The 24,295-nt window shown below is 48.9% G+C and overlaps 1 protein-coding gene across 2 annotated transcripts; it reads right to left on the bottom strand.

The window, feature by feature from the left end:
* Positions 1-617: 617 nt before the first annotated feature.
* MED26 (mediator complex subunit 26) lies at positions 618-23,774 on the bottom strand. Of its 2 annotated transcripts, none has more exons than XM_035348023.1 (3): positions 23,370-23,774; positions 6,119-6,193; positions 618-4,340 (listed from the first exon to the last, which is right to left on the bottom strand). In XM_035348023.1, exons 1-3 carry the CDS (start codon positions 23,442-23,444, stop codon positions 2,646-2,648), a joined length of 1,845 nt encoding a protein of 614 aa, XP_035203914.1. In that variant the 5' UTR covers positions 23,445-23,774; the 3' UTR covers positions 618-2,645. The 2 variants fall into 2 exon arrangements, with proteins under 2 accessions (XP_035203914.1, XP_035203915.1); XM_035348024.1 differs by lacking the exon at positions 23,370-23,774 and adding an exon at positions 22,647-22,911.
* Between the last annotated feature and the right edge of the window lie 521 nt (positions 23,775-24,295).

The following is a 24,295-nucleotide window of genomic DNA, read 5'->3' as shown; positions in this document are numbered from 1 at the left end:
AAATGAGAGTACACAGCAGATACGCACATGGTAAACTTCATTTGAACTTGTTTACAAAATTGACAAAAAAATCACCTTGTAAACTTATTCACATTTTTTTGGAGCTCACAGAACTGGTTATACTAGCATGCTGAAATAAAGATTGTCAAGCCTCATCTCACCCTGGATTATATCCCAAGTGAGTTGACCCTTACAGCAGAAACAAACTAGGTATGTAACAAGATTTAAAGCTTGCACTGAGTGAATTTCTCTAGCGATTTTGTACCACTAGGGAAAGGGCTGGGTCCAATACCTGAAGCTCCCTCAAGCAAAGTGAGCATCAGCATGGTCAGTTTGCTGCCGAGAGCCGTAAGTAATTTGAGAGCAGTGATGAACTCATGGCATCACTTGGCTGAGCGTGGCCCTCGTGGACCATGGGTTGCAGCAGAAATGTAAGCAACATAAAAAAAAGATGGTTTTTATAAAGTGTGCTTTGTCATTTCCTGAAATTTGCCCCATATTCAAAGGCCTCAAAAGAGCACAGACCCTGTTCCTAAATAAGACCATTCAAGGAAAGAGGAAGGGGCTGGGGAGGGGGAGTGGAGTAAGATGTACAACATTTTTTTTTGTTTTTAATATAAAACAAAATAAGCATTTTGCAAAATGACCATCTTTTTAGCCCTCTACCATCAAATCTACCTTTTTGAGTTGCAAGATAACTTTCTGCAACTCTACAACACACTGCCTGACCTCATCAACTGTAGAAGGATAAAACGGAAGTAAACTGAAAATATACTTGGAAACATTTTTTGGTAACCACTTTTTCAGGATAGGAGATTTCACGCAGACCTCAAATTAGAGAAATGGAAGCAAACAGACATCAGTAACGTTTCTGAGACACTCACACATTTCAATACCGGTCAAATCACAAAAGCAGTAGGTTTTCACAAGAATGACTTCAAAATAAACCAAACGTTTTCAGTTGTATTGCATGGAACGATCCACCTAATGTATACCTGGTGAGGAACACCTTTTTAAGATATGATCTGACACCGAAGAGCTTGACTTTGCTCTCAAAGGCAGCAGAACTACTTTTGCCAAGGCTCTTCCACAGAGGTGAGATCCAGCACAAATGAGTTAACATCACTAAACCTAGAAACGTTTTTGGTATTGTGTCCCCTCCCCTTTTCCCCTGGACAGAAGCCCAGTACCAGGGACTGTAGAAAACAACTAGTCCCAAATGTTAAAGCAATTACAGTTAATAAAAATTCTTAGCTTTCTATACTGAATTAGGCTGCTTTAGAAATCATTTTTAACAATTCGGAATAATATATTACAAAATTACTCAGAAAAGATGAACTACGATCTTTTTAGACTTTGAGGTACGTTAACGGTAATTGGGTTATCAGTCTCTAAACCCTGGATGCAACCAGAGTTTAAAAAAAATCCAACCTGTGCGACTGAATACCACCAATATACTTGGAAGACATCTTATATATCCCTAACAGCCAGCTGCTTTTGACACTGTCAGATGGGATTCAGCTTCGCCACACTGCTCCAATGGATTCTCAGTTAGTTTGAATCGAGCAAACTTCTAAAAATAAATTAGTTCAGTATAAATAATTCACAAACTGCTTTGTGCAAATTTTTTTTATTTCCACATTTATATCACAATGTGTCCACTTAAAGGACCAAATAGCAAAGTTGCTCCCTTCTGCATCCCAAGAACACAGAAGTCTAGTTACTGTACATTCACTAAGGCTCTTTGTTTTTGCAAATTGCGTTTATGATGGATATCCATAAGGCAAACAATATCTAAAGGAATGGTAACAAGTATATTTCCAGCATACAAACAGGCTTCCTTTTTCCCTCTCACAGTACAGTTACAAACTCGTAGCACCCTCATTACATTTAGATTCTAGAAAAGGTGAGATTTTCTTTTTTTTTTTTTTTTTCCTAGAAGTTTGCAGGAAGGGAAAAGGAGGAAAAATATTTGGCTGGTGGTGGTGGGATCAAAAATATCGTTAAACATCTAGTTTTTGCAGCATTTCTCAGAGACTGGATTTAAACTGAAACCAGACTAAAATATGTGGATGCCTATGGAATGTTGAGCTGAAGCTGGTCGCCCAGCCTGCAGTGCAACACCTGCTGTTTAAAACCCAATCTCCGTACCACATGACTTTAAAAACGCAATCATGTTCAGAGATGTGATACAAATAAAACTACAGTTTTTGCACATTGTCTCTCGAATATCTCACTGCCAAATAAAAACCCAAATCAAGTCAAATAAATAGATGCATATTTTGTTAAGGTAACTTCCACAATTTTCTCTGTACCTGCCTGTAATAAGATTCCGGCATTCAGAAAGTGCTGGAAATCATCTTCACTTCTTGGGGACTAACACTTTTTTATAGCTGGCTCGCTATAGAGTTTTGAACTCAGTTTATCAACCTTCGTATGCCTTCCTTTGCAATTGTTAGTAAACTGGTAGCAGCATTTCACAAAAGGAGAATTTAAAGGAAAGAGCTGTCAATACCCAGCTCCCTCTCACCCTCTGCTCGTTGGGCCTGTTTGTCCAGGACAGGAGGCTTTCTCCGTGTTTAAGTGGCATAGTGTCTGCCATTTTTGCTAACTGCAGATGTAAAAGCATTTTAGCAAAACTGAACTCAGTCTAGGCAGACATAAGGCAGGATGTTCAATCTACCATCATCCCCGTGTGGATCTAAAGATATGCACTGTGTCCAATCATACCAGTTACCCTGTGTATCATAACAACCGTTCACGCCTGGCCAGTTATGTTCACGTATTCTGTTGAGATCATCACTTGTGACCTCCCTTGTGACCCCAGGCAAGTCTGTAGGTTTGCTGTTAGGAGCTAGAACATGAGTCTTTCTAGCCTCTTTTCTAGTGCTTTCCTCCTGCTTTAAATATTCAGACATGAAGTAGTGAGCTCCTGGAGTCTGTACTCCTGATGAAGACAGCAAGCTACTCTGTCTGTTTAAATATGACTGAATTATTTCATTTCTGGATAATTCTTTCCAGTTCGTTTGTTCAAAAGGGCTTTGCAGGTTAGGTTTTTGCTCCTGCTTTTCCGTTTCTGTCCTGTGCTGTTCAGTAAGTGCAGGGATTTCTACCTGCAAAGGATCTTTCTGTGTTAAAGGTTTTATCTGTCCTGTCATGGGATCAAAAGTGAGTTTTCTCTCTTTTAATCTCACAGGTTTCACACCCCCTTCTGTCACGTGCCCGTCCAAGTTGACTGTAAAGTCTCTAGGTCGGTACCTTTTCTTCTTTTTACTATCTGAACCTGAAGCAGCATCATCACTGTCCATTTTTGAAGTGTCCTGTGAAAAGCCCACGTGTGGCGTGAGAGATTCCCCAGGATGGGAGCTGGTTTTGCAGCTGGGAGATGTGTGCTGTTGAAGTGTCCCTGCTGTATGCCTGTGCTGGCTTTCAGAAGGTACCTGCTGCTCCTGCCAGTGCTGAGATACCTCAGTTACTGATTGCTGAGGGAACTCCAGTCTTTTTGCTGGCATGGGAGGTGTGGATGGTTGCATCAAGGATGGTGGCGGTGATGGCACCTGTGCAGTATCTAAGAACTGAGACCTTTGAGATGGACTAGGCATTGAATCCTTTGGTGAGTACGTAGTATGCTGCCGAGCAAAAGTATCGTGCCTGACATTTCTAGGGCTAAACGAGGAACAGCGAGGACTCTTAGGTTGGTGCGGTCCTGTGGTTTCTTCTGATTTATCATGCTGCTGAAGCACTGCAGTCTTTAATAACGAGGAAGTGCTTGAAGGTTTTACAAGTCCCGGAGAACTGGTGTGAGGTTTTACAGCATTTACTGGAATCTTATTGTGTTTATCATTTTCACTGAGTTCTGTCCTGCTGCTTTCAGGCCCTGTGTGTAGATTTACATCTACAGGACTAGGAAAATTTTCAGGACTACCTCCAATTCCATTCGTTGGAGGGGGTGAAGAGTTTTGTAATACTTCATGACTAGCTTTGGAGACTTTTTGGGGAGGAGGGCCCTGATGCCCATCCCTGTGTTCACCTTTCCTTTTCCGATTTCCCAATTTCTCTGGTTTTGGAGAATTTAGTTTCTGTATGTCATTCCTGCTTTTCAATTCACTGATTGGCTTTGATCCAGCCACGGCAGGAAGCGGTGCTTCTGGTTTGCAGTTGTGAGCACCCCCATTTGCTGATCCAGGTGGATTCGGCAACCCTCTTGGCACTGGTTCATTCTGGGTTACAGGTTCTATCAACTTCTGCCAATTCCGCAACAATTTCTTGGCACGTTTGGCAAGTTCCTCATTGGATGTCTTCTTCCTCACCTCATTGATAAGCCTCCCAAGTCTTGTTTCCTAGAAAAAAAAAAAATAGAAGTTCTTTTACAAACAGGTATCATCCTAAACTAAATTCCAACTCCATTTTTTAAAATAAGTTTCTGCTTTTTAATGCTTACCCTAAGGAATACCTAGTATAAAACAATTAATGTTCAAGAGCTGAATTAGCCTTTTTGGAAGGATTAACCCACTTGGTCCAGCACACTGCCGCACAGAATGAAACCCACTGTGCGTTTTAAGCCATCCTTTCTTTCTCCCCTGGCTAAAGCACCAGAGCCACTAGCTGTGAAAAACATCAGAAAGGAATTTTTAATCAGCAGGAATCTTGAGAATATAGGTGAAAGCTCAGATTTGAGGGGAACTGCAGCACCCAAGGCAGAAAAGGTGCATTTATTACAGTGAAACTGAGACCTGCAGAAAGAGGCATAAGGAGAAAATCCAGAGTCTCTGCCTGTCACAGTAACACACTGAAAGCACAAATCTCCATTTCCCAAATCTGACTGCCAAGGTGTGATTTATGTCCTGTCTTCTTCCTTCATGTCCTCCCCCTTCACTCCTAGTAGCTTGAAAGGGTGCTGAAGACCAACTTGGAGGCTTTTCTAGGATGCCCCATCGCGATTCTGCAATGGGAAGGAAGTGAAGCGTTTGTGTCCAAAGCACACTTGAAAACAAAGAATTCCACCTGTCGGATTACTTAAGAGCAGCACTTCAAAGGAAGACAGTGGATTTTGTGAGAAATGTGCAACATGTGGTACATATGTTGAAATGCAACTAGAGTTGACAAAAATCTAGACAGGTTTCAACGTCTCCAACTAGAAAAAATCATCTTGGTATTGCACCTCGGTTTTACAGAATAGCTGTGTGATTCCCACATGGAAAGCATTTCCAAAGCGTTTGGTCCTTTATGAATGCAAACCCCTGGCACACCACAGTGCTTTCTGTACTGCTGTGCCTCAGAATCTCAGTTGTTCTGAGATTTGTTCATTCTGAGACTTGTCTCCCATGCGGCAGCATGGAGAGCACTTAGCACTTACCATTTAAGGCTCACTACAATTATTTCAGTGATTGTATTTGTGAATATCACGATTCACGATAATTATTTGCATTGGCATTGCGTTCAGTACTCACTAAGAGCTGATCTTGGAGTGCTGACTGCTTACAGCATCAACTATCTCAAACCATCCTATAGCTACCTGAGTCTAGGGAAAACAGTCAAAGGTTATAAAAAAAAGAGTTAAAAGCAATTTCACGATAAAGATGGAAAACCTTTTTATGATTTACCCATAGAAGCCCCTTTGGCTCTGTATTCAAAAGTGACCAGAGGGACTGCAGTCGCTATCCCAGCTGATACTCCAACTTTTAATACATCTAATCTCACCACGTAGGCATTGAAACATGCTGGCCTCCATTTAAGGTTAATTTTACAGATACAGAGGGACTATGTTCCTCTCCTATTTCAGATTCTTCATTGCTTTGTCACCAAACAACTAAAAAGGTGACCAGTAGCTCAGCAGGCAGAGAACGCAAAGAATGAACAAGTAGCACGTAACGATTAACGTAGCGCCTTACACAAATAGGAACCAGGCTGCCCAGAACACTGATCTGAATCCAGAAAGAACCACTGTGTACACACTGAGATGTCAGAAGCAGCACGAGAGGGACAAAATAATATCTTAATTGTGAACCCTTTGCAATCAATCTATTGTTTCAAGAAAAGCTCTTATGGAAATGAGACGGGCTGAGAAAGTCCTTTTATGCACGCAAGAAAGCCAAGTGACGTTCAGATGGTGACATACCTCAAGTGCCTCTTTGGTAATGGGATATTTCTCCAGGCTGGAGATGACTTCCAGCACTGCCACCATGTTATGGATCTGCAACAAGGAAGAAAAAGTCACTTCATGTTTCACGTACACGTCTTCGTTATCAAATGTACTGTAAGACCTTCCACTTTATAATTGCTGGCAACATTAATCACAAAATTGCTGTCACACCGTCTGGCTTTAGGGAGCTGATCGTTCAAAGAATAGGGACAAGGACGCTTCATGACCTAGTTGGAAACTGAAGGAGCTGTAACAAACACACACTTACATAAAGCTAAAGGAAATATTAGCAAGAAAACCAGCGTGCAAATTAGCAACATTCTGAGACCCTAATTAAGGTAGTAGTTAATTGTCCTAACTGGAAACATAAATGACAAGCAAATAGAGAGTAACCGGTGAAATCGGAAATGCAGCGTTTATTCTTGTAGGCACCCCTTCAGATTTACACAAGTCACTGCTGATTAATTTTGCTCCCAACACCGGTGCTTCCTGTAGCTACACCAAGCGTCTGCAAACCCAGGTACAAATTTCTCGGTTTGAAACCAGCTGAAGCAAGCTCAGTGCCCGGTAGGTGTCCTCAGCCCAGCACCAGACAAACCAGGCGTGGGATCCGGCCCCGGCTCCGAGCAGCCACCCTAGAAACTGTCAGCGTTCTGGAATTACACTTCCTGCTACGTAACGCTGAGGAGCAACTTCAGAACTTCGCTTTACGTTAAAAGAGCGTGTCAGATCTTCTTTCTGATGGGCTTCGCTGCAACATTTCTGTATGCACGAGTCCCTCCCAAAGGCAGTTGCCACGATCCGTAGATGTTAAACACGGGCACGATTTTAATAATTCCTCTGAGAGCACTCAGACTACACAGGGATCCAAATTTCCATGACCTGATATTAACAGCGCTGAAAACTGGAATTTCTAATTCACCTTTGTAGATGGATTTAAAAGATAAGCGAAGGAAAACTTGAATCACCGAGCCTCGTTTATTGCTTAACTGCATTTGTGACTCAACTGGACACGAACTGCAGCCCAGGAAAATCAGGCAGCCAGGACCCGTGCAGAGATCCCACGTTAACCCCGCGTCTTGCCCGAGCTCAGGCAGGCAGCCCTGCTCTCCCCACACCGCCGCAAGCTTCTTCGTGTTAAACAGAACACGAGTTTGTAAGACTCGGCTTTTTCCAACTCATTTCTGCCCTCTGATAAAGTCACAAACAGAAGCAGGATTGCTGGAGGTTGATGATACGCGGATAAAGCTGCAATGAAACAATTTGCCTGGTTTTTAGAGTAACTTTTCTCACATTCATTTTTAAATCTATACAGGTTTGGAGTGACTGCAACTCAAGTTATCAAACCTTTTTCAGACTAAATATGAATTAAGTCGTCACGATTCTTTCTTTGCTGAACTGCCAAGCCTCTGCATGCAGCTAAAGCCCTACCATCTGAGGCAGCTTCACATTTTAAAGCAGCAGCTTTTGATTTTGATCTGGTTTGGTATTTAGTATTTTACTTCGGCGCATTGACTTTCTTCACGTTTCGATCCTTGCATCCCTCACTGCCCAGGAAGGAGGATTTAGCACCACCGTTTAAGTAACATTTAATTCCCCTTTTTTCCTCCCAAGCTTCTAGATCTGGAGCACTCAGAATAGCTAATGTTTAATTCTGGGAGTTTCCAGACAAACGTTTTTAGACTTGCAAAACACGACCCTCTCCCTCTCAACACGTTTTACGCTCAGAGTTACCTAGGCGCAAGAAATGTCTGGTTTTGTGCACACATCAATAACCGGTACAATTATTTTTGCAGTTACTGGTAATCCCCAAACGTTCATTACCTAAATAAACTGATGGCAAAAAAAAAAGGATCATTAGCCTATCAGAAGGTCAAGACGAGGAAAGCGATATGCTCATATACATACACACACCTACAGAAAGATGAAACTGGTCAGGGAGTTTCCAGCAACAGCTTTGCTTTTGTTTTAAAATACCTATTGACACGCACGTGGTTGCCCCCAAACGCTAAATCACCTACCAGAGGCCAGGTCTGTACCCGAAGTGGTAGCTGTTGGCTGTTGCTGCACTCCCTTCCTCCGACAGAGGCATGGTACCAGCTAGGAGAGCAAAAGCAGCCTTACACCGCCGGGTCTGTGCTGAGCACTCAGCTCCTAGCAGAGCACAAGACACCGGCGTCAGACTCTGCATGTGCTCCCTGAATCGCTGTCGCAAGCACCCTGTCGCACTGAAGCCATCGCTGCAAGGAGCACGAACACTCGAACTGCAAGTAGCTTCTCCTAGTTTTCCTTCTGACCTTCAGGGAAGCCTGGTTGTCTTAAAAAAATAATTCAAGCAGGTTCAACAACTTCTCCACCCTTCTCCAGTAGTTTTGTGCTCTTATCTTGAAATGCTTTACCCAAACTGGCACTAAAAGTTGATCATAAAAATCATTTTTACCTGTTTCAAAATAATATAGACCGTGAAATCTCTCGCGGTATAGTTAAACACTATGATGGAAACAAGATGACCTCTCCAAAAGGCCTCAGGTATCATCTTTTCGGGCCGAAAGCACCTATTTCGATAACAGCAGTACCTCAGCATCGCACAGCAGGGTCTTTACCTTAAACCATCCGTTACTGGCTTCGTAAGAATCACATCCTGTCACACAACTGACACGAGAACCAAGTTATAAAACCTACCAGGACGTCCTATTTTGAACAGCGGCAGCAAGGACCATTTATTAACGCAAGCTGCTGTTAGAAATGCTTCTCGGCTACGCAGCGGATAGGCGAAGGAACATACAGCACAGTGGGACAAGGGAGTTTGGCAACTTCTCCTCGGACGCTGTAAGAGCACAATTGCATAACTCGGTCTCCCAAACTCGCACATCATCTCAGTTTCTTTTTGCCTTTGTCTGCTTCTGCTGCAACCGCCCCAAAACAAGAAGTACCACGAAGCGGCCCCAGGACCTCGTTCGTATTCACGACCTCGCTGAAAACAACCGAGAAGAATTCCAACTGCACTTCAACTCGTCCCGTGGTGTGAAGACCGACTGGCACACAGACTGATTCACTCCAAACTTTGCTGGAGAACATCTGCTTCGAGTCATCTTCAATAATCCTTTCCAGCCAACCCTAATGACAGTCACAGAAAACAAATCTTATTTATTCCACGCAAGCCTCCTGAAGTCATCCAGCCGGACTCCGGGGCTCGCTACTGGGATCTCAGATCTTTTCCAAGTTCAGCAGTAAATGTTTTTACTACAGCCTCAGACAAAAGCACGGGGTTCTGAACTCCGTGGAAAAGATCAAACAGCTCAATTTCTCCTCTTTAATTGCCACCTTAATCCTGTTTTCGCTTTTCTACATCGAGAGCGATTCAGGAACTGACTTCAGGGTAAGCGCTATATGGTGCTTTAAAGGGCTACGAAGTTTTTTGGGGTTTGGTGTGCTCAGCACGCAGCTGCTCCCTGCCTCCTCCTTCCCGGGCAGCTCTGCAGGCAGCAGCAAAGCAAGCGGCTGCGCACGAGCTGGCGGCAGCGCTTCCACGTGCCGGGGCTGCAGAAGGGCCAGGGCGAGCAAGCAGCCTGCTGGGGGGTTTGTCTCGCACCAGGCTCAGCGGTTCGGTTCTCTTCCTTTCTCTTCGGTTCTCTTCCTCCTGCACCAAGAGCCCGACACAGGGCGAGCGCCAGCCCAGCGCCTCCGCTCTCCCCCAGCACCACGGCCCCGCAGGCGCTCTCACCCCGCTGCTGCCCGAGGAAGAACCGCCACAGAAATACTCGAAATCGGTTTTTAAGGTTTCGCAGGGATGCTTCTGAAGATTTTTGCGTGACCACACCATGGTAGATGACAGACCAGACCTGAGCAGCACAGACGAGGGCCTGGGGCAGGACTGGGTGTTTTCCTAGGGCAGGAAAGCCCGAGAGTTGAGCACAAAGTTATAAAAAAAATTCCATGAAGCTGCTAATCACCTAAACTTCTCTAAAAAAAGTATAATGCTGTTATCCCCCTGAAGTCACAGGTTGTAATCATCAATAATGTGACTCCGTTATAAGTATTTTGAACAGACTACACAAACACATCAGAAGATACCGGCTTTGAGAGAAAGTATTTGACATTATACTACAATTTAGTCCTTCAGAACATGCTAGCACTACTCAGTTTGCTAGCTTCAAAGAAAGTGCTTTGTTCAACAAGTTCAGAAAGTTCAACAAGTATCACAGAAATTCTTACAAAAGCAAGCAAGAGAAGTGGACCTACGATGGAAGACGCAACAGATCTGTCTTTGATACCGGTATGAATCCAGATCTCTATCACCAGGCTGCTGTTTTCTGTTTGCAATTAACATTAAAAATGCAGCACTGTGTACCCAGAGGTTCATGGGGACGTTTGTACCATTTTTGTCTTCCCCATGCCCCTAGGACAGCAGCATTTTATTGGGAGTTACAGAAACTGTCATAACCGTGGGTCACGTAAATCTCTAGGCCAGATAACATTAAGGAAAGTCCTAGATCCAAGGTCAGTACGGCAGAAATTGCCAGGAAGGCAGAACCGATCTGAACGCAGGTGTGGCAGCAGCACCACGAGGGATGCCCTCCACTCACGCTCGCTTGCTCCAGAGCAGCGTAGCTCTTACTTACATCTAAGCACCGATTCCCACCCCAGACTGGGGGCTCTAATCAAGGCCAAATCCTGCTCGCGGCAGTGTATTTGTATAAAAGCCATTTCAGTGCATTATGATCCAAAACATGGAATAAGGAGGAGGAAGAAAGAGCTGCTATTCACAGGCGGCTTTATTTAATGGCTGCGATGGAAATACAGCAGCAGTGTTTATTTAGCACTTCATACAGGATGCAGCAGATACCAGACATGCGATACATGACATGAACAGCAGACTATAATGCCATTATTCGAAGGTACGGCCCAAACACAGTCAGAATTCAGGTTACAATCCGCTGGTATTTAGATCAGTTCCCTTGCAACTGATCTATTAACAGTTTCCCCTACCCCCAGCGTGCCATGGCGCTGTCTAAAGATAGGGTACAGCAGATACTATTCACAGAAGTGACATACCAAAAAGATGACCACGCACTACTTTGTTCATAACTACGGAAAGAGTTTGAAAGTTAGTTTGCGTTAACAGGGTTCGAGTATTCCCCGGTATTGAGGGAGGTGGAGGTGTGCTTCCTATTAAAGATCTGCTTTGCTAAATACTGAACGTGAAGAGATGATTTTTGCGTTTTTGGGTTGATGGCATCCCCTGAGAGCATCTTCTACAAGAGCAATTCACCGGGAGTCCACGCTTCGAAAACCGATCAGAGATGTGTTCCGCAGAACAGCAACAAGAAATACTCCTTGGCTACCAAGAGCAGCCACACAAGTGGTTACGTGCGGCAAAAACTTATCCCAGCCTCTGGATTTAACATTTCCAGGCCTAATTGAAAGGTTTAAAAGTCTGCATACATTTTGTGTGTACTCAGCTTTTATTTAATGGTAACGTTACCCAGATTCCTCCCCATACATACTTTACAAAGCCAGGATCAAACAGGAGAGAGGTCAGACTCCAGCAAGATACTGCAAAGATATCAGCAGACCCGAAACATTTCACTTGAGCAAGACACCTTAGCCTGTTACCCTTGGCAGTACGTACGCACGTGAGGGAGGTGTACGGAGACTGGGACAGCCAAGGGATGGAGAGGAGCTGGCCAGCAGCAGAGCTTGCCCCAGCCCTTCGGAGCAGCCTAGAGCCAAGCTCCCAGCAGCCGGTGAGCGCCACCAGCACCGGGGCTCCGCGACCCGCCCCAAAGGGGATTCGAGACCCCCAGGTCTGGCCCTGACACCGCCGGGCAGCACACGGCGAGGAAGGGGCAACCATCCCCGAAAGAGGAACCCGTTGGAGTCATGAGAAGGTACAAGAAGCAGTAGGATACGGATTAGGAGGACTCACACCCGAAGCAATCAGGTCACAGACCAGCAGAGACACGAGGGAAGTCTACAGAAGGAGGTCTTGAAGGCAACTAGAGAACAGTCAGGACTGTACCACTTTGCTCCATTCAAGTTTATTAAGCAATAACAGAAAGGCATTCCTACTGCTACAAACAGGAATAAGCGTCTGTCAACTTCACCATGCACTACGCAGCCTGCGTACAACCTCCTAAGACTTGTGTCCTAGTGCCTACCCCTCAAGTGCATACAAAAGATGGAAGACCCTCTGCAGCATGACACCTTGAAAGCTTCTTTCCCTCTCCCCGCCAAAAAAAAAATTAAAACAAAAACACCCACCCACCCCACAGCCCACCCAAAACCACCAGACCGTGAACCCAAGCAAAACGTTTTGGAGGAACAAGTTTACGAGCCTGATTTGAAAAGCCCGGCGACTGAAGGGAAGGTTGGTCACACAGAACACCATTACAGAGGCACGGGAACAGACAAGAATTGCTCACGTTTGGTTGCCATTGGGCCAGCAGGGCAGAACAGAGTCTCAACAGCATCTACCACGTCAATACCACGGCAAGATATTTCAATCTTGTTTCTCCCTCCACACCGTGCCGATAAGGAAGGGTATAGGCATCAAACTCAGCTGGAATCGCACGTTCATCCCGAGGCGCCGCAGGTCAAGAAGGATGTATACAAAGAGTTCAGAGGAGAGCAGTGATAAGGGGTTTTGAAAACACGGCTAACGAGAAAGAGTTGAAGTACTCAGCTCATAGAGTATTGGAAAAAAATTATAGGGAGGAGACACACAAGGTTTGAAATAAGCCTTCCAATGCACTATAGCCGTCATAAAGAAAATGGTGATCAGTTGTCTTGTTTCAAACTAAGTCAACGAGCATGAAAACAACTCTTGATGACATCTGAGGAAAAGCAGAGGACTACCAGTGCACTCAAACAAGCTCCCAGATAGCTTCCACAGACACTACAGAGCTTTAAGAACAGACAAGACGAACCTGGAAGGAGCTGCTTTACATAGGCGACGTTACTTCAGAGGCGGTGATGGACCACGTCGCTTCCAGACGGCCCTTCCAGCCCTACACCCCCGTGACACACACCTGGCTTTCTGAATTCTGTCTCCCCAAAAGGATGTGTGCAGGTAATTAATTAGACGAAGCAGTCCGTGTTATCAAGAGCTTGCAAAATTCAGCAGCCCGCTGCCACCCGTGGCCCACGGCTCGTCCTGCCGTGCGGTCCTCCTGGCTGTGCCCGAGCAGACGTGTGCCAGACACGGCGCCAATGTCAGCCCGGCACCGCTCCGGCTGCTGATCGCCACCACTTCAACCACCTCACACTTGCCACTCGACATCCCAACACCTCAGAAATGGCACGGGCCTGCCAAAACGAAGCACTGATTTAACGAAACATTAACAACCACGGAGCTAGTTGGTTTGACCCAGCCCCGTGCATCCATTGCCTTCTGGTGCAAATACCAGAGAGCGCAACAAATGTATTTAACGCTTTGTGGAACAATGCCACGTGTCTCATCAGAGCCAGGCTCGTGTTGAGCTGTACATCTAAGGGATTAGAGAATAACGTAACGTGCTCACCTGGGTGCGATCACTACAGATCATTTCAGCACAATAAACGATACCCACAGAACACAGCACTAACACACGAGCCCTAAAGAAACCCAAACAAGCATCACGCTGGTCCGGAGGACATCTAACCATGACACGTACACGATAACCCTTCCTCCTCTCCCTCCACCTGTACAGAAAGTTTAACCAGATGAATCTTGGTTGTTACTATTATAATCCATGAGCTGAAGGCCAAAATTGCTGAAAGATTCAGCGCCATACAACGACGTTGCTGTGCAACTCAAGCCACAGGAACTGGTCGTACTTCAACAGGAGAGAAATGGGAGTTTGTTGACTATTCAGACAGAATACCACAAAATATACGGAAAATCCAGCTTTAAAACTCACTCCTTTTTATTTAGAGTATTCTTGGTGCTTCCCATGGCGAGGAGCAATGCAGTCACTTGGCCAGAAGTCTGCACTTTGACTGCGGTTATTTGGGAAGGAGAAGTCAGTGCCAATGGTTAATGCTCAACAGGCAGGTACCGCACACCCAGCAGCTCCCCACTTCACCCCAGCTGCCCGCTGTTATCTCCCTGCGTTACCGTAAGGGCAAAGTCAGACGCTGAGCTAGATCATAAGGACCCTTCAAGGCATCGCCCGGACAGAATCATTCCGCAGTCACCTGCTTCATCTTAACGCGCCGTAAAGAACTAGAGGAGATTTCAAATCATGCAACCCGCATTTAAGGTCCTGATGAGAATGGCTTCAAAGGGTGAAGGGCTTCCTGAAACTCTTAAATATGTTAGTTACCCATCCCATGAGATACCTACCCACAGCTGTTATCCTGAATGTAACACAGGAAAACCCTAACGTCATTACGCAATATAATTTTCATGTTTTTCTTAAAAAATAGACATCCCCCATCACCATACTGAAGTACTTTTCAATGTAGCAGACCAATTTTATTCAAAGTGCCAAGGAAGCTTCTCAAATGATCCCTTAAATGACGAAGGAGGTTAAGGTAAGCACCTGCTGAATACATTGCACTGTGGGATTTGTTAATTCATCGGCTAGAAGGGCACGCAACGTGCTCGCATGACTGCTCGTGAGGTTTTAAGCATGGCGTGTTTGCTCACAAATCTGAGAAAAATACCCCTACAAACTGGGAAGGTTTTTAAATACCAAGTCTGGAGAGAAATAAGTCACTAGCCTTTCAACAGCAACTACTAACAGCAAACGTACGTCAGCGCACGCTATAGAGAGGTTTTATGGAGATGCCAAAAAAGTGCAATCAATTTATCCTCAAATTATCGCTCACCGAATCCTGGATGAAATGCTGCTGCCAATCACCCATGTCCAAATGCTTCCAGCACACCACCTTTCATCTCCGAGCTCACATATCAGCGGGCTGCTTGGCTGTAGGATCAGCGCCGCCCCGGGGCCAATCGCCCAGTGTGATCCTAAGGGGCCAGGAGGACCCGGCTCTGCTATCAGCCTTTTTTCTGTCCTTAAACAAACAGCGCTCAGAAGCTGGCCCTCACAAAGCAAGTTTCGTTATTTCCAACCTCCTAGCAGAAACCTCCGCGATTCCCACCTAAGAAAGCCCCACTGAAGCCAAAATAAGCTCATTCATCGCCTGTCTTCGACGTTCCAGCAGGGAAAATACTGCACGGGCTCAGACTTTGATACACAGACTCATTATACACGACAGCGGAGGTGGGATTTTTCACGACACGTTCTCAATTACTGTGCTTATCTGCACACAAATCACGACCCCCTCACCTTTTCAAATACATCCGAAGCATCCCCTCCTGAAGCCTCTCGCCATGCTCAGCTCTACGTGAGGGAAGCGCAGTTTCTCCGAGGATAAACTACTTCCCTGAAGCAGACGTTTTTCTGGAACATCCACGACAGTTACTTACGTACTTCAATATATAAAAACTCCGTGTTTCCTCCCACCTAACCAACACACACAGCACGAGGAGCTGTATGCTGACTACGCTAACCAGCTCCGAGCTTTAAGTTACAGACCCTTGGAGCTGTTTGTAAGCAGCCCTGAAGTTCGCTCGCTTCAGACAAGTTGCGAACGTGCGTTACCATCTTGGGACAAGCTGCTGCTCCCCTACCTTCACAAGTGCTGGTATCCTGAAAAAAAAAACGTGAAGATCTACAGTGTAATCATGCAAATCAGCACGCGGAGCGTCACCAGAACAATACACTAGGAAGAAGCTCCACAGAAGTGCTGGCTGTCAGTCTCAGACGAGATTTCCACCTCTGCACAAGCATCTTTACAGCGCAAAGTTTCAAAACACCCCCAGCTGAGCGTGTTCCTAACTACTCCACACAGGCTCGGACGTAGGATTCGGAGAATTCCTCGCCTCCCCAACAGCTAAGTTCGAAAACCACTTTGCTCAACCAAACAGAACTAATTACGTTTTCCTTCCAGTGATTCCCTCAATAGAAATTTCTACCACCGACTGTTTGGACGCGCTGGAAATTGTATACTTGGATATTAACAATCACGCTTCAGCATGCGCCACTGCCCCATGAAAGCCGGGCCCCGGAAAACACTGCCGCGCCGCTCAGTTCAGCGGACTGTACCTCAAATTAAAGCCATTTGCTAGCACTTAAATATTGCTCCAAACACCGAAAGCATGAATTACCCGCAGAAAAAAAATCATTTAGTTGTTAGAATTCTGAATACACAAACCTGCGATTACACGACAGCGGACGTGATGTACCTGCCTTTCCCTTCGTGCTTTACAGACCAGGCACCCAAGCGGGGCCACACCGTACCACGTGTCACGCGGACCGAAGAAAGTTGACTTGAAGTTATCACCAAGCACAAAACAGCCAGACAGGGCAGCAGCAAAGCGTTATCAGCCAAAGCAGATGTCTGTTTCGTTTTTTTTTTTAATTATATTTATTTTTAACTCCGAATCTAATATAGCAGAGTAACTACGCCTTAGAAGTAGTTCTGAATTAGTACCCAATTTCCCCGGTAGGCAGAATCAACTCCTCCTCTTCCTCTCCTGAAAATTACGGCTCCTGAAAAAAAGAAAACTCACGGCAGCTCCTTGAAGGACCTGGAAGAGGATCTCCCCTCCCAGGGTACCGGGAGAAAGCGCTTCAGTTGCTCTGGTGCTGCTTCGATCAGGAGCCAAAGGTGTCGGTGACAGCACCGTTACGCCAAAAGCCGATACCAAAAACGCCGGAGAGATGCAAGAGCCCACACCTGACGCACTCCTAACCCTTAACTTGGTTCCCCACAAGGTAACAGAGGACTGACAAATTCCAGTTTCTCTCCCCAGCCCAGACTTCAGGAACATGGGCTAAGCTGAGGGTCCTCATACTTGCTAAGCCCCCACATTGGGTCTCTGCCCACTCGGGAGCTCGTGACAGCAAATATTTTCCCTCCCTCCCACCCACGGCAGTGCCAGGCTGCAGTGCCTTGGCAGCCGGAGCCGCTCGCGCTGCCAGCCGCTGCAGCTGCACCCCGCGGCCTCCCACCAAGCTCCAGCACCCCTGGGACCCCCTGCTCAGCTGCCCCGGGGCTCCCCACTCACCCAGGTTCGTTCAGTGCCAACCCAGTGCCCCACAAAGGCTCACCCCGGGGTCCCAGGTGCACCGGTGGCTGCAGGAACGCAGCTGCCCGCGGTCAGGGCTGCTTGAGAAACCGCAGCCTCAGCTTCCCTGCTGCCTGGGCAGTTGGGTTCCGCGCTTCTCTCCTCCTGGCAGGGTGCACACCTCGCACATCAGCTGCTCTTTCCACGCCGTTGTTTCACTGTGACTGGGAGAAGTTATTCCAGACGTTTACCCTACCTACAGAAAGTTGGTTCTTCTATTCAGTAAACTGCTCCGTGGCTCCAAGAGGAACGCGTTACAGCCAATCCCCTCCCCACGCATCTTCCCCGAGTGACTTCGGTGTCCAAATCACAGGGTCCAGGCCTGCAGACAGGCGCTCGCTGCGAAGCTTGGCCATGTGGATTCGAACAGCTTGAGCCTGCACCACCCCCCCCTCACCTCTCCTCGCTGCGCAGTCCCCACCAACCTCCCTGTGCCCAAACCACCTCTCCCGAGCCACGAGGAGCCGGGGCCGGGCTGGGAGGTGAGCCCTGTGCAGGTAGAGCTGGGCCTGGTGGGCTGCTTCGGCTGTCCCAGTGCAAGGAGGGAGCAGGAGGTGGGGAAGGGGATCGGAGCCGCTCTGCTGCTGGGTGCAGCTCCGCTGACAGCTCCAGTTTCTGTCAGCGTGCGAGTTTAAGCCAAAACAGTTTAATTTGGGGTTATTTGAAGCATTAGCCGCTGCTGTAAAGTGGTTTACTCTCCAGTTGCAGAGCTCGCCCAGGAACTTCCCCATGGACATCCAGAAGGAAGCTGCCCAGCACTTCTCCCAGGTCCACGTGCCTGGCCACCGCGCTACTACATCGCAACAACAAGGCGGGAACAGCTCCAGACACCTCCGAACCACCCCGCAAAGACTCCACAAAGGAAAACTTGACCATAAGGTACCCGCTGCCGTCACAGAGCGCGCAGACAGGCGTGGTTAACTCCTCTAACACCGCCTCTTCCCTAGCTAAGGGAGCAGGGAGCACGAGGAAGCGAGCAGCGCACCGCTCCGCAGCCTCTGAACCTATTTAAGCACTTTAATACCCAATCCTGCTGCCACACCTGGGCCAGGACTACTCACAACGCACCACGAGTTGCATCAGGTAATTGAGCAACATGACGAACTACCAAGGGAAAAAAAAAAAAAAAAAAGATTCTTTCCCTTTTTTAGCCCAGATCAATCCCCGAGTTTGTTCTGCCACACGCTCCTGCACCAGCACACGTACAAGGGGCGTACGTAGCAGGAATAAGCACTGGGTGTTATTTAAATCATCACTGCCGCCAAAACAAGCATTCAAATTACAGTTTAAGAACTAATGACTACTGCCATCACCACCGCAACCTGTGGAGTTTCAGGGAATTAACAGTGGAAAGGTAATCTGGGGCATTCCCAGTGTCGGACCCCTCAACCCAAACTCGCTGTGACTTTTGTTCCGCTCCGATTCCGTCGTAGCAGCCTCAGGCTTTGTGACAGCGCTGCTGCAGTGGGTACTGCAAGCAAAATGCTTTTAAGCACCCCCAAAAAACTCTCCAGGAGTCACGGGCTGGGCGGCCACCAGTGACAAGCTGCCCCCGAGCAGCCAGGCAGCTGCACAGCCACGCGCTACCTGCGAGCAGTGAAACCCGGTACCTACGTGAGCAGCACCAGCACCGCTGGGATAAACTTCCAGCGAGCACAAAGGAAAACAAAACAAATTAGTTCGCAAGCTGCTTCGGAAAGGGATGGGGAATAAAACTGCAGGGCAAGGCCAAGAAGCCAACAGTATCTCCACCCGCAAACCAGTGAATTAAGTGAACTCAGCTGCTGACAATATAGAGCATCAAAAACCTCGTTTAGGGTTATTTAAAGTTCCCAAGAGACTGAACGCACCGGGACTTCCTGCAGCTGACTCCGAATCTTTCTCTGGAACCCAGGACTGATAACACCACTTCAGGTGCTACACATCAGGGAATACCACAACCACCTGCTTGCTTCCCCACACACCCGAAGCAATCAGCTGCCTCCATGCACAAAAGGAGCTGGGATCGCCCCTTGAAACAGGACGAGCTACAAGAAAGAAGCAAAAGGCTGGGAGAGGTCCAACAGGTTCCAGTCTCTTTGCACGCCGCAGCTTCCTTAAAACTGATAAGCTCATTAAGGGCCTCGCAGAAAAGGATAAAGCTAAAGCAAAAGCCATGCCTAGTCTACTTTCGCCCACACGGCGCTTCCCGGCATCTGGAGAAATCACCAAGACCCTCCCGAAGCGAAGCACTGCCTGCCTTCACCCCCAGCGCTGGTATTATTAGAGCGACGTCTGGCACCTTCTCCTGGAAGCTCTCCTTTTTGAAGTCGATTCTAGAAAGCGGATTTATCGCTGAGGACGCAGGCTTTGGTTTCTAGACTTCGGCAAGGCAATCGATACAGAGAGCGGCCATGGGAGCGTCAACTGGGAGATCACCCTGGGCCACCGCACTAAACCTAATAACACCCAACCAGGTTTATTTTTTACTAATTCAGATCAGGGCCATCTCAGGCAGGTCTGTGCAGCAAGGCCAACCGAGGTGCCGCACACACGGCAGGCTGATTTACAGCCAACACGATCCCCACCGTGAACATCCCGCGGGTTGTTACTCGAACCAAAGCCGGGTTTGCATCACAAAGCAGCATTAACGGCAAATAATTCGATGATTGTCTAATATTTAACATGCGAAGGCTGCTACATGTTCAGGACCAGGAACCATTTAATTGCAAGCGCGATCCGAAGAGCCAGTTGGAAGCGGCAGGCTTTCCCGCAGAGCAAAACCGAACCCATCTCATTATTCCTGACATCAGGTAACAAATTCCCCAAAGAGCACAGAGCGCAATTTAACAAGGCAAAGGTGTTCTGCTTGGCGGAAGGGGTGGTTTCTCCGCACAGTGCACCGAAGGGAAGCGTTGTTCCTATCAGAACCGAGGAAATCTCCTCTACAAGACCTCACACAACTGCCACAGTGGCGCCGGACACGTCTCCAGCTGGTGTTTCTCCCAGGAAAAGGATTTTCCTGCAAGGACATCACATCATCCATCACGTGGGTGCTACCACCAACCTCCTTCCTCCGATACGAGTCGCGGTGCGCTGCCGCCAACCCACAGGCTTTGGAAGGAAATCGATGTTGATACTTGGTGTTTAAGCCATGCAGCAGAAGTAGTTTGCCCATATGGGTTGGTTTTTTTTGATGCAAAAAGGCTGAATAAACGAAGACACGAACCCAGACATCCCGGGTGGCTTCCAAGATGATGTCATTTTTTTTTAAATAGCTTCTTTCTTATAGGTCTCGTTTGAAATAGAGGTTACCCATGTAAATTGTGAACTAAGTGCGCGAAACTAAGTTATAAATATATTCCGCAGCAATTACTAGAAGAGGTCTCAAGTGCTAAGTGCTTGTGTACAATTAAAGCATCGCTCCTGACTCAGCACAGCTTGATGCAGCAGTTCGAGATGAACGATTGGCACGAAGATGATTTCTCAAAGCAAGCAGGTTCTGAAAACTTGGGAAAAGATTATTTTGGTCAGTTCAACAACACGGATAGGGATTGTTTTTCCCTTAAGGCAGGACCTCAGGCTTGTTTGTACTCCAAAGGCCTTCAGAGGCATGCTGCAGTGGAAATCCATGTGGGTGGAGGGGTTTGTAGTAGAGAACACATCAAGGAAGCTTGAACTGATTGTGGGGTACTATTAGTTCAAGCTATGAAGAACCGTAACCCCCTCTCCTCAACCTCACCAAACCAGACCGCGTTTTCACACATTTGACGATATCCGTGCAATTTTCACCCCTCCTCCCGCAGAAATGCGCGCACGCTCACGCCAACAATTATATTGGAAATCCTGAAAGAAATCCAGGCCTCTAAGCTCAACTTTCTCGGTAAACAAGGAAGTCGATCACAATAATGAATGCTCCAAGTTTGAATGCAACCGCTTCTTTTAACAGAAGATTCTAAAAGCCAGAAGAAAGCGGCCACAATTTTCCATGAGCACCAAGTGCCGCGGCTCATACCTGCAGTGACTTCGTCCTGTGGGAAAACACCGGAACAGATCCTTATGCTTCTACCCTGGGACTCAATCAGACTGAATTCAAAACCTGCTTTGAAGCACGTTCAAGAAGTCAGATTTTTCTTCCCTTCACAGAAACGATGTGACAGTTTTTTGATCCTGTTTGCCATGTACTTTATGTGCTTTGGAGAAGAGTATCTGAGCTCTAAGCCTGCACAATGAATCTCCACACCACCTCTGCTCCCATTCGAAGAAGAGGTTAAAATGGAAGACAGCCCCCTGCCTACAGGCATCTCCGAACAATGGGCTGATTTTTCCGCCGCTAATTATTGCCCTGGATAAGTATCAAGTATGTAGAATTATAATTTAACATACATCGCTCCTAAGCTTATGGGGCTACTGACCTGCAGGGAGCTCAGCAGAGCTGCTGCCTGATGCTTAGACTTCCCCCCGCCGACAGCTGCCTGGCGCTTTCTGGCCCCCCGCATCACAACCAAGCTGCGAGCACTTTCCCAGCAGCGTTTACGTGGGGGGGGGGGGAAAGGAACCGCATCCATCGCAAAACGCACTTCCTAGCTGCTGAACTGCACGCAGAGCGTTTCAGAAAGCAGCACCAGAAGCAGGGTAACCTGCGCCGCCGGCAGTTTCGAAGTTAAGAGAAACCAGCGGCCTGGTGGAATTTTGTTTAACCGGGCTGACACTTGGCCTCACCAAGTGAAAAATCTGCAAGCCCAGGAGGAGAACCCTGAGCAAACAAAATTCATGAACTGACATTTCAGGGAGAAGTGAGTTAAAGTAGTGCAAACTCAAACAACTTTGACATTTAAAAGCCCCCAATTACCGTGATAATTCATTGCGGTTACTCCAGCACGCGGTATCGCTGCTCATGACAAATGCACATCACAGCAGATTACTAAAGAAGTTACAAGGTCAGGGTGATTTGGGGTGACTTTTCTTCAGTTTTCACGTCACGTACAAGCTCCTCCAGAACGTTTCCAAATGGCAATAGCTTTATTAGCTACTTCAAGACTGCGATATGCATCTATTATAAGAAGTTCACTTATTCATAGAGAAGCAGGTATGAGTTTAAGAGAGCCAAAATACCACTTTCTACGCCCAGCCTCCTGGAATACCACGCACGCACACGTTCAGCCCGACGCACCCCTGGCTGCCCCCACGACAAACTGCGGATGGCCAGGCCAAACGCACCTTCGCGTCCTGCTGCGGTGCTCGCTGATCTAAGATTACAGAAATCTGACAGATTGCAGGCTCCGCAGCCCTCTCAGCAAAAAAAAACACCTGAGTGTAGAACTGCTTTTAAACGCCAAAAAAAAATTAAAAGGAGGAAATAACGCTTTGGATAACTGTAACGTATACATGAAGGCCACTTACTGGTGAAACACACGCCGACTTCTGTGCTTACACTACATCCCAGAAGGAGCAGATAAGCTCATTAGCACTCTGCAGGGAAGGATAAAAGCGAAGACCGAGGCTGCCCGGGGCTGGAGCAGCTCCAGAGCCTCGACTCCAACGTCGAAGCCCTCCAGGTGTCCCCCAAAACCTGGGGCCGCCTTCCCGGCCCGGTGGCAGGCAGCGGCTGCGGCTGGAGGCAGCGGGGGGCCGAGGAACAGGTGGGCGCCCCCCGGCAGGTCCCGGCGGCGGCGGGAGCCCGGCCCAGAGCCCCCTGCAGGCCGCAGCCGAGCCGCGGCCTGGCGTTGGGAGGCCGCCGGGCCGCACGCCGCATGGCCGGGCAGCTCCGGCCGGCCCCGGGGGTACCAGGAGACGGCGGGACGCGGCGGAGCGAGGCCCGGTGGGGAGCTGGGGGGCCCCTCCGGGGCTCCCACTGGGGAGAAGGAAGGGGACGGGGGGGGCGCCGCCGGCAACCAGAGCCCCCCAGAGTGAGAGCAGGGCGCTGGGGAGCTCCCCGCTACCGCCCGCAGCGGAGGCTTCCGGTGCCCGGCAGGAGCCCGGCGGGAGGCGACGGGGGAGCGGCCTCGGGGGGGACCTCGGGAGCGGAGGCGGCGGCGGGGGGGAGCCCCGGGCCGGGCGGCCGCCGCCCGCCGTATCGGCGCTGCCGGCTCCGGGAGCCGCCGGGCCCGGCCGGGCCGTACTCACGTTGCTCTGCGGGTCGATGGCCTGCAGCAGCCGGTCCCTGATCTGCTGCGGGGAGGGGGCCGGAGCCGCTGTCATTGCCTGGGCGACGCGGGGCGGCTGACGGCCGGGGCGGGCGGGCGGCGGGGCCAGGCCGGGCCGGGGCGGCGGCGGCTCCTCACTCGCCGGCGGCGGCGGCGGCGGCGGCCTCTTCGAGGAGCCGGAGTCGCATGTTCGCTCCCCGCGAAGCGCGGGGGAAGAGGAAGAAGAAGAAGCGAACGGAGCTCGGAGCGGGGACGGGACCGCGGCGGGCCAGGACCGGGCCGGGGCCCGCCTGCTCGGCTCCGCTCCGCTCCGCTCGGGGCCCAACTCAACTGTGGGCAGGAGCCAGCCCCGCGCAGGGCACCCTGGGACACGCCCGACGCCGTTACGCACGGCGCGCCCCTGACGTCCCGCCGCGCTCATGGCGCGTGCGCGGGGGGAGGGGGACGGGGAGGACCGTGGGCGCCCGCGGGCCTGAGGGGAGCGGGACGGGATGGGACGGGGCGGGGCGGCGGCGGCTGCCGGCCCCGGCCCCGGCCCCGGCCCCGGCCCCTCACGGGGCGTCCCCGCGGCTCCCGCCGGCAGTTCGAAGCCTGCTGTTAGCGGCGGGCGAGGCCCCGCGTGTCATAGAGACACGGCTCCGCGGCGTGACGGAGCTTTGTGGGGTGAAATAGGGGGGAAACGCCCAAAATATGGGGGAAAGGAGATGGCTGAGGGGAGAGCTCGTTAACATGTATCAGTATCTGAGGGGAGGGTGTCGGGAGGATGGAGCCGGTCTCTTTTTCAGGTGTGCGCAGCGAGAGGACGAGAGGCAACGGGCACAAACGGAAGCCCAGGAGGCTGCGGCTGAACATGAGGGGACGCTTCTGTGCTGTGAGGGGACGGAGCGCTGGGACAGGCTGCCCAGA

Source organism: Oxyura jamaicensis, chromosome 28, assembly GCF_011077185.1.
Source record: "Oxyura jamaicensis isolate SHBP4307 breed ruddy duck chromosome 28, BPBGC_Ojam_1.0, whole genome shotgun sequence".
Lineage (NCBI taxonomy): Eukaryota > Metazoa > Chordata > Aves > Anseriformes > Anatidae > Oxyura > Oxyura jamaicensis.
The sequence above is the reverse complement of the archived record's forward strand: the minus strand, read 5'-3'. Positions and strand labels throughout refer to the sequence as shown.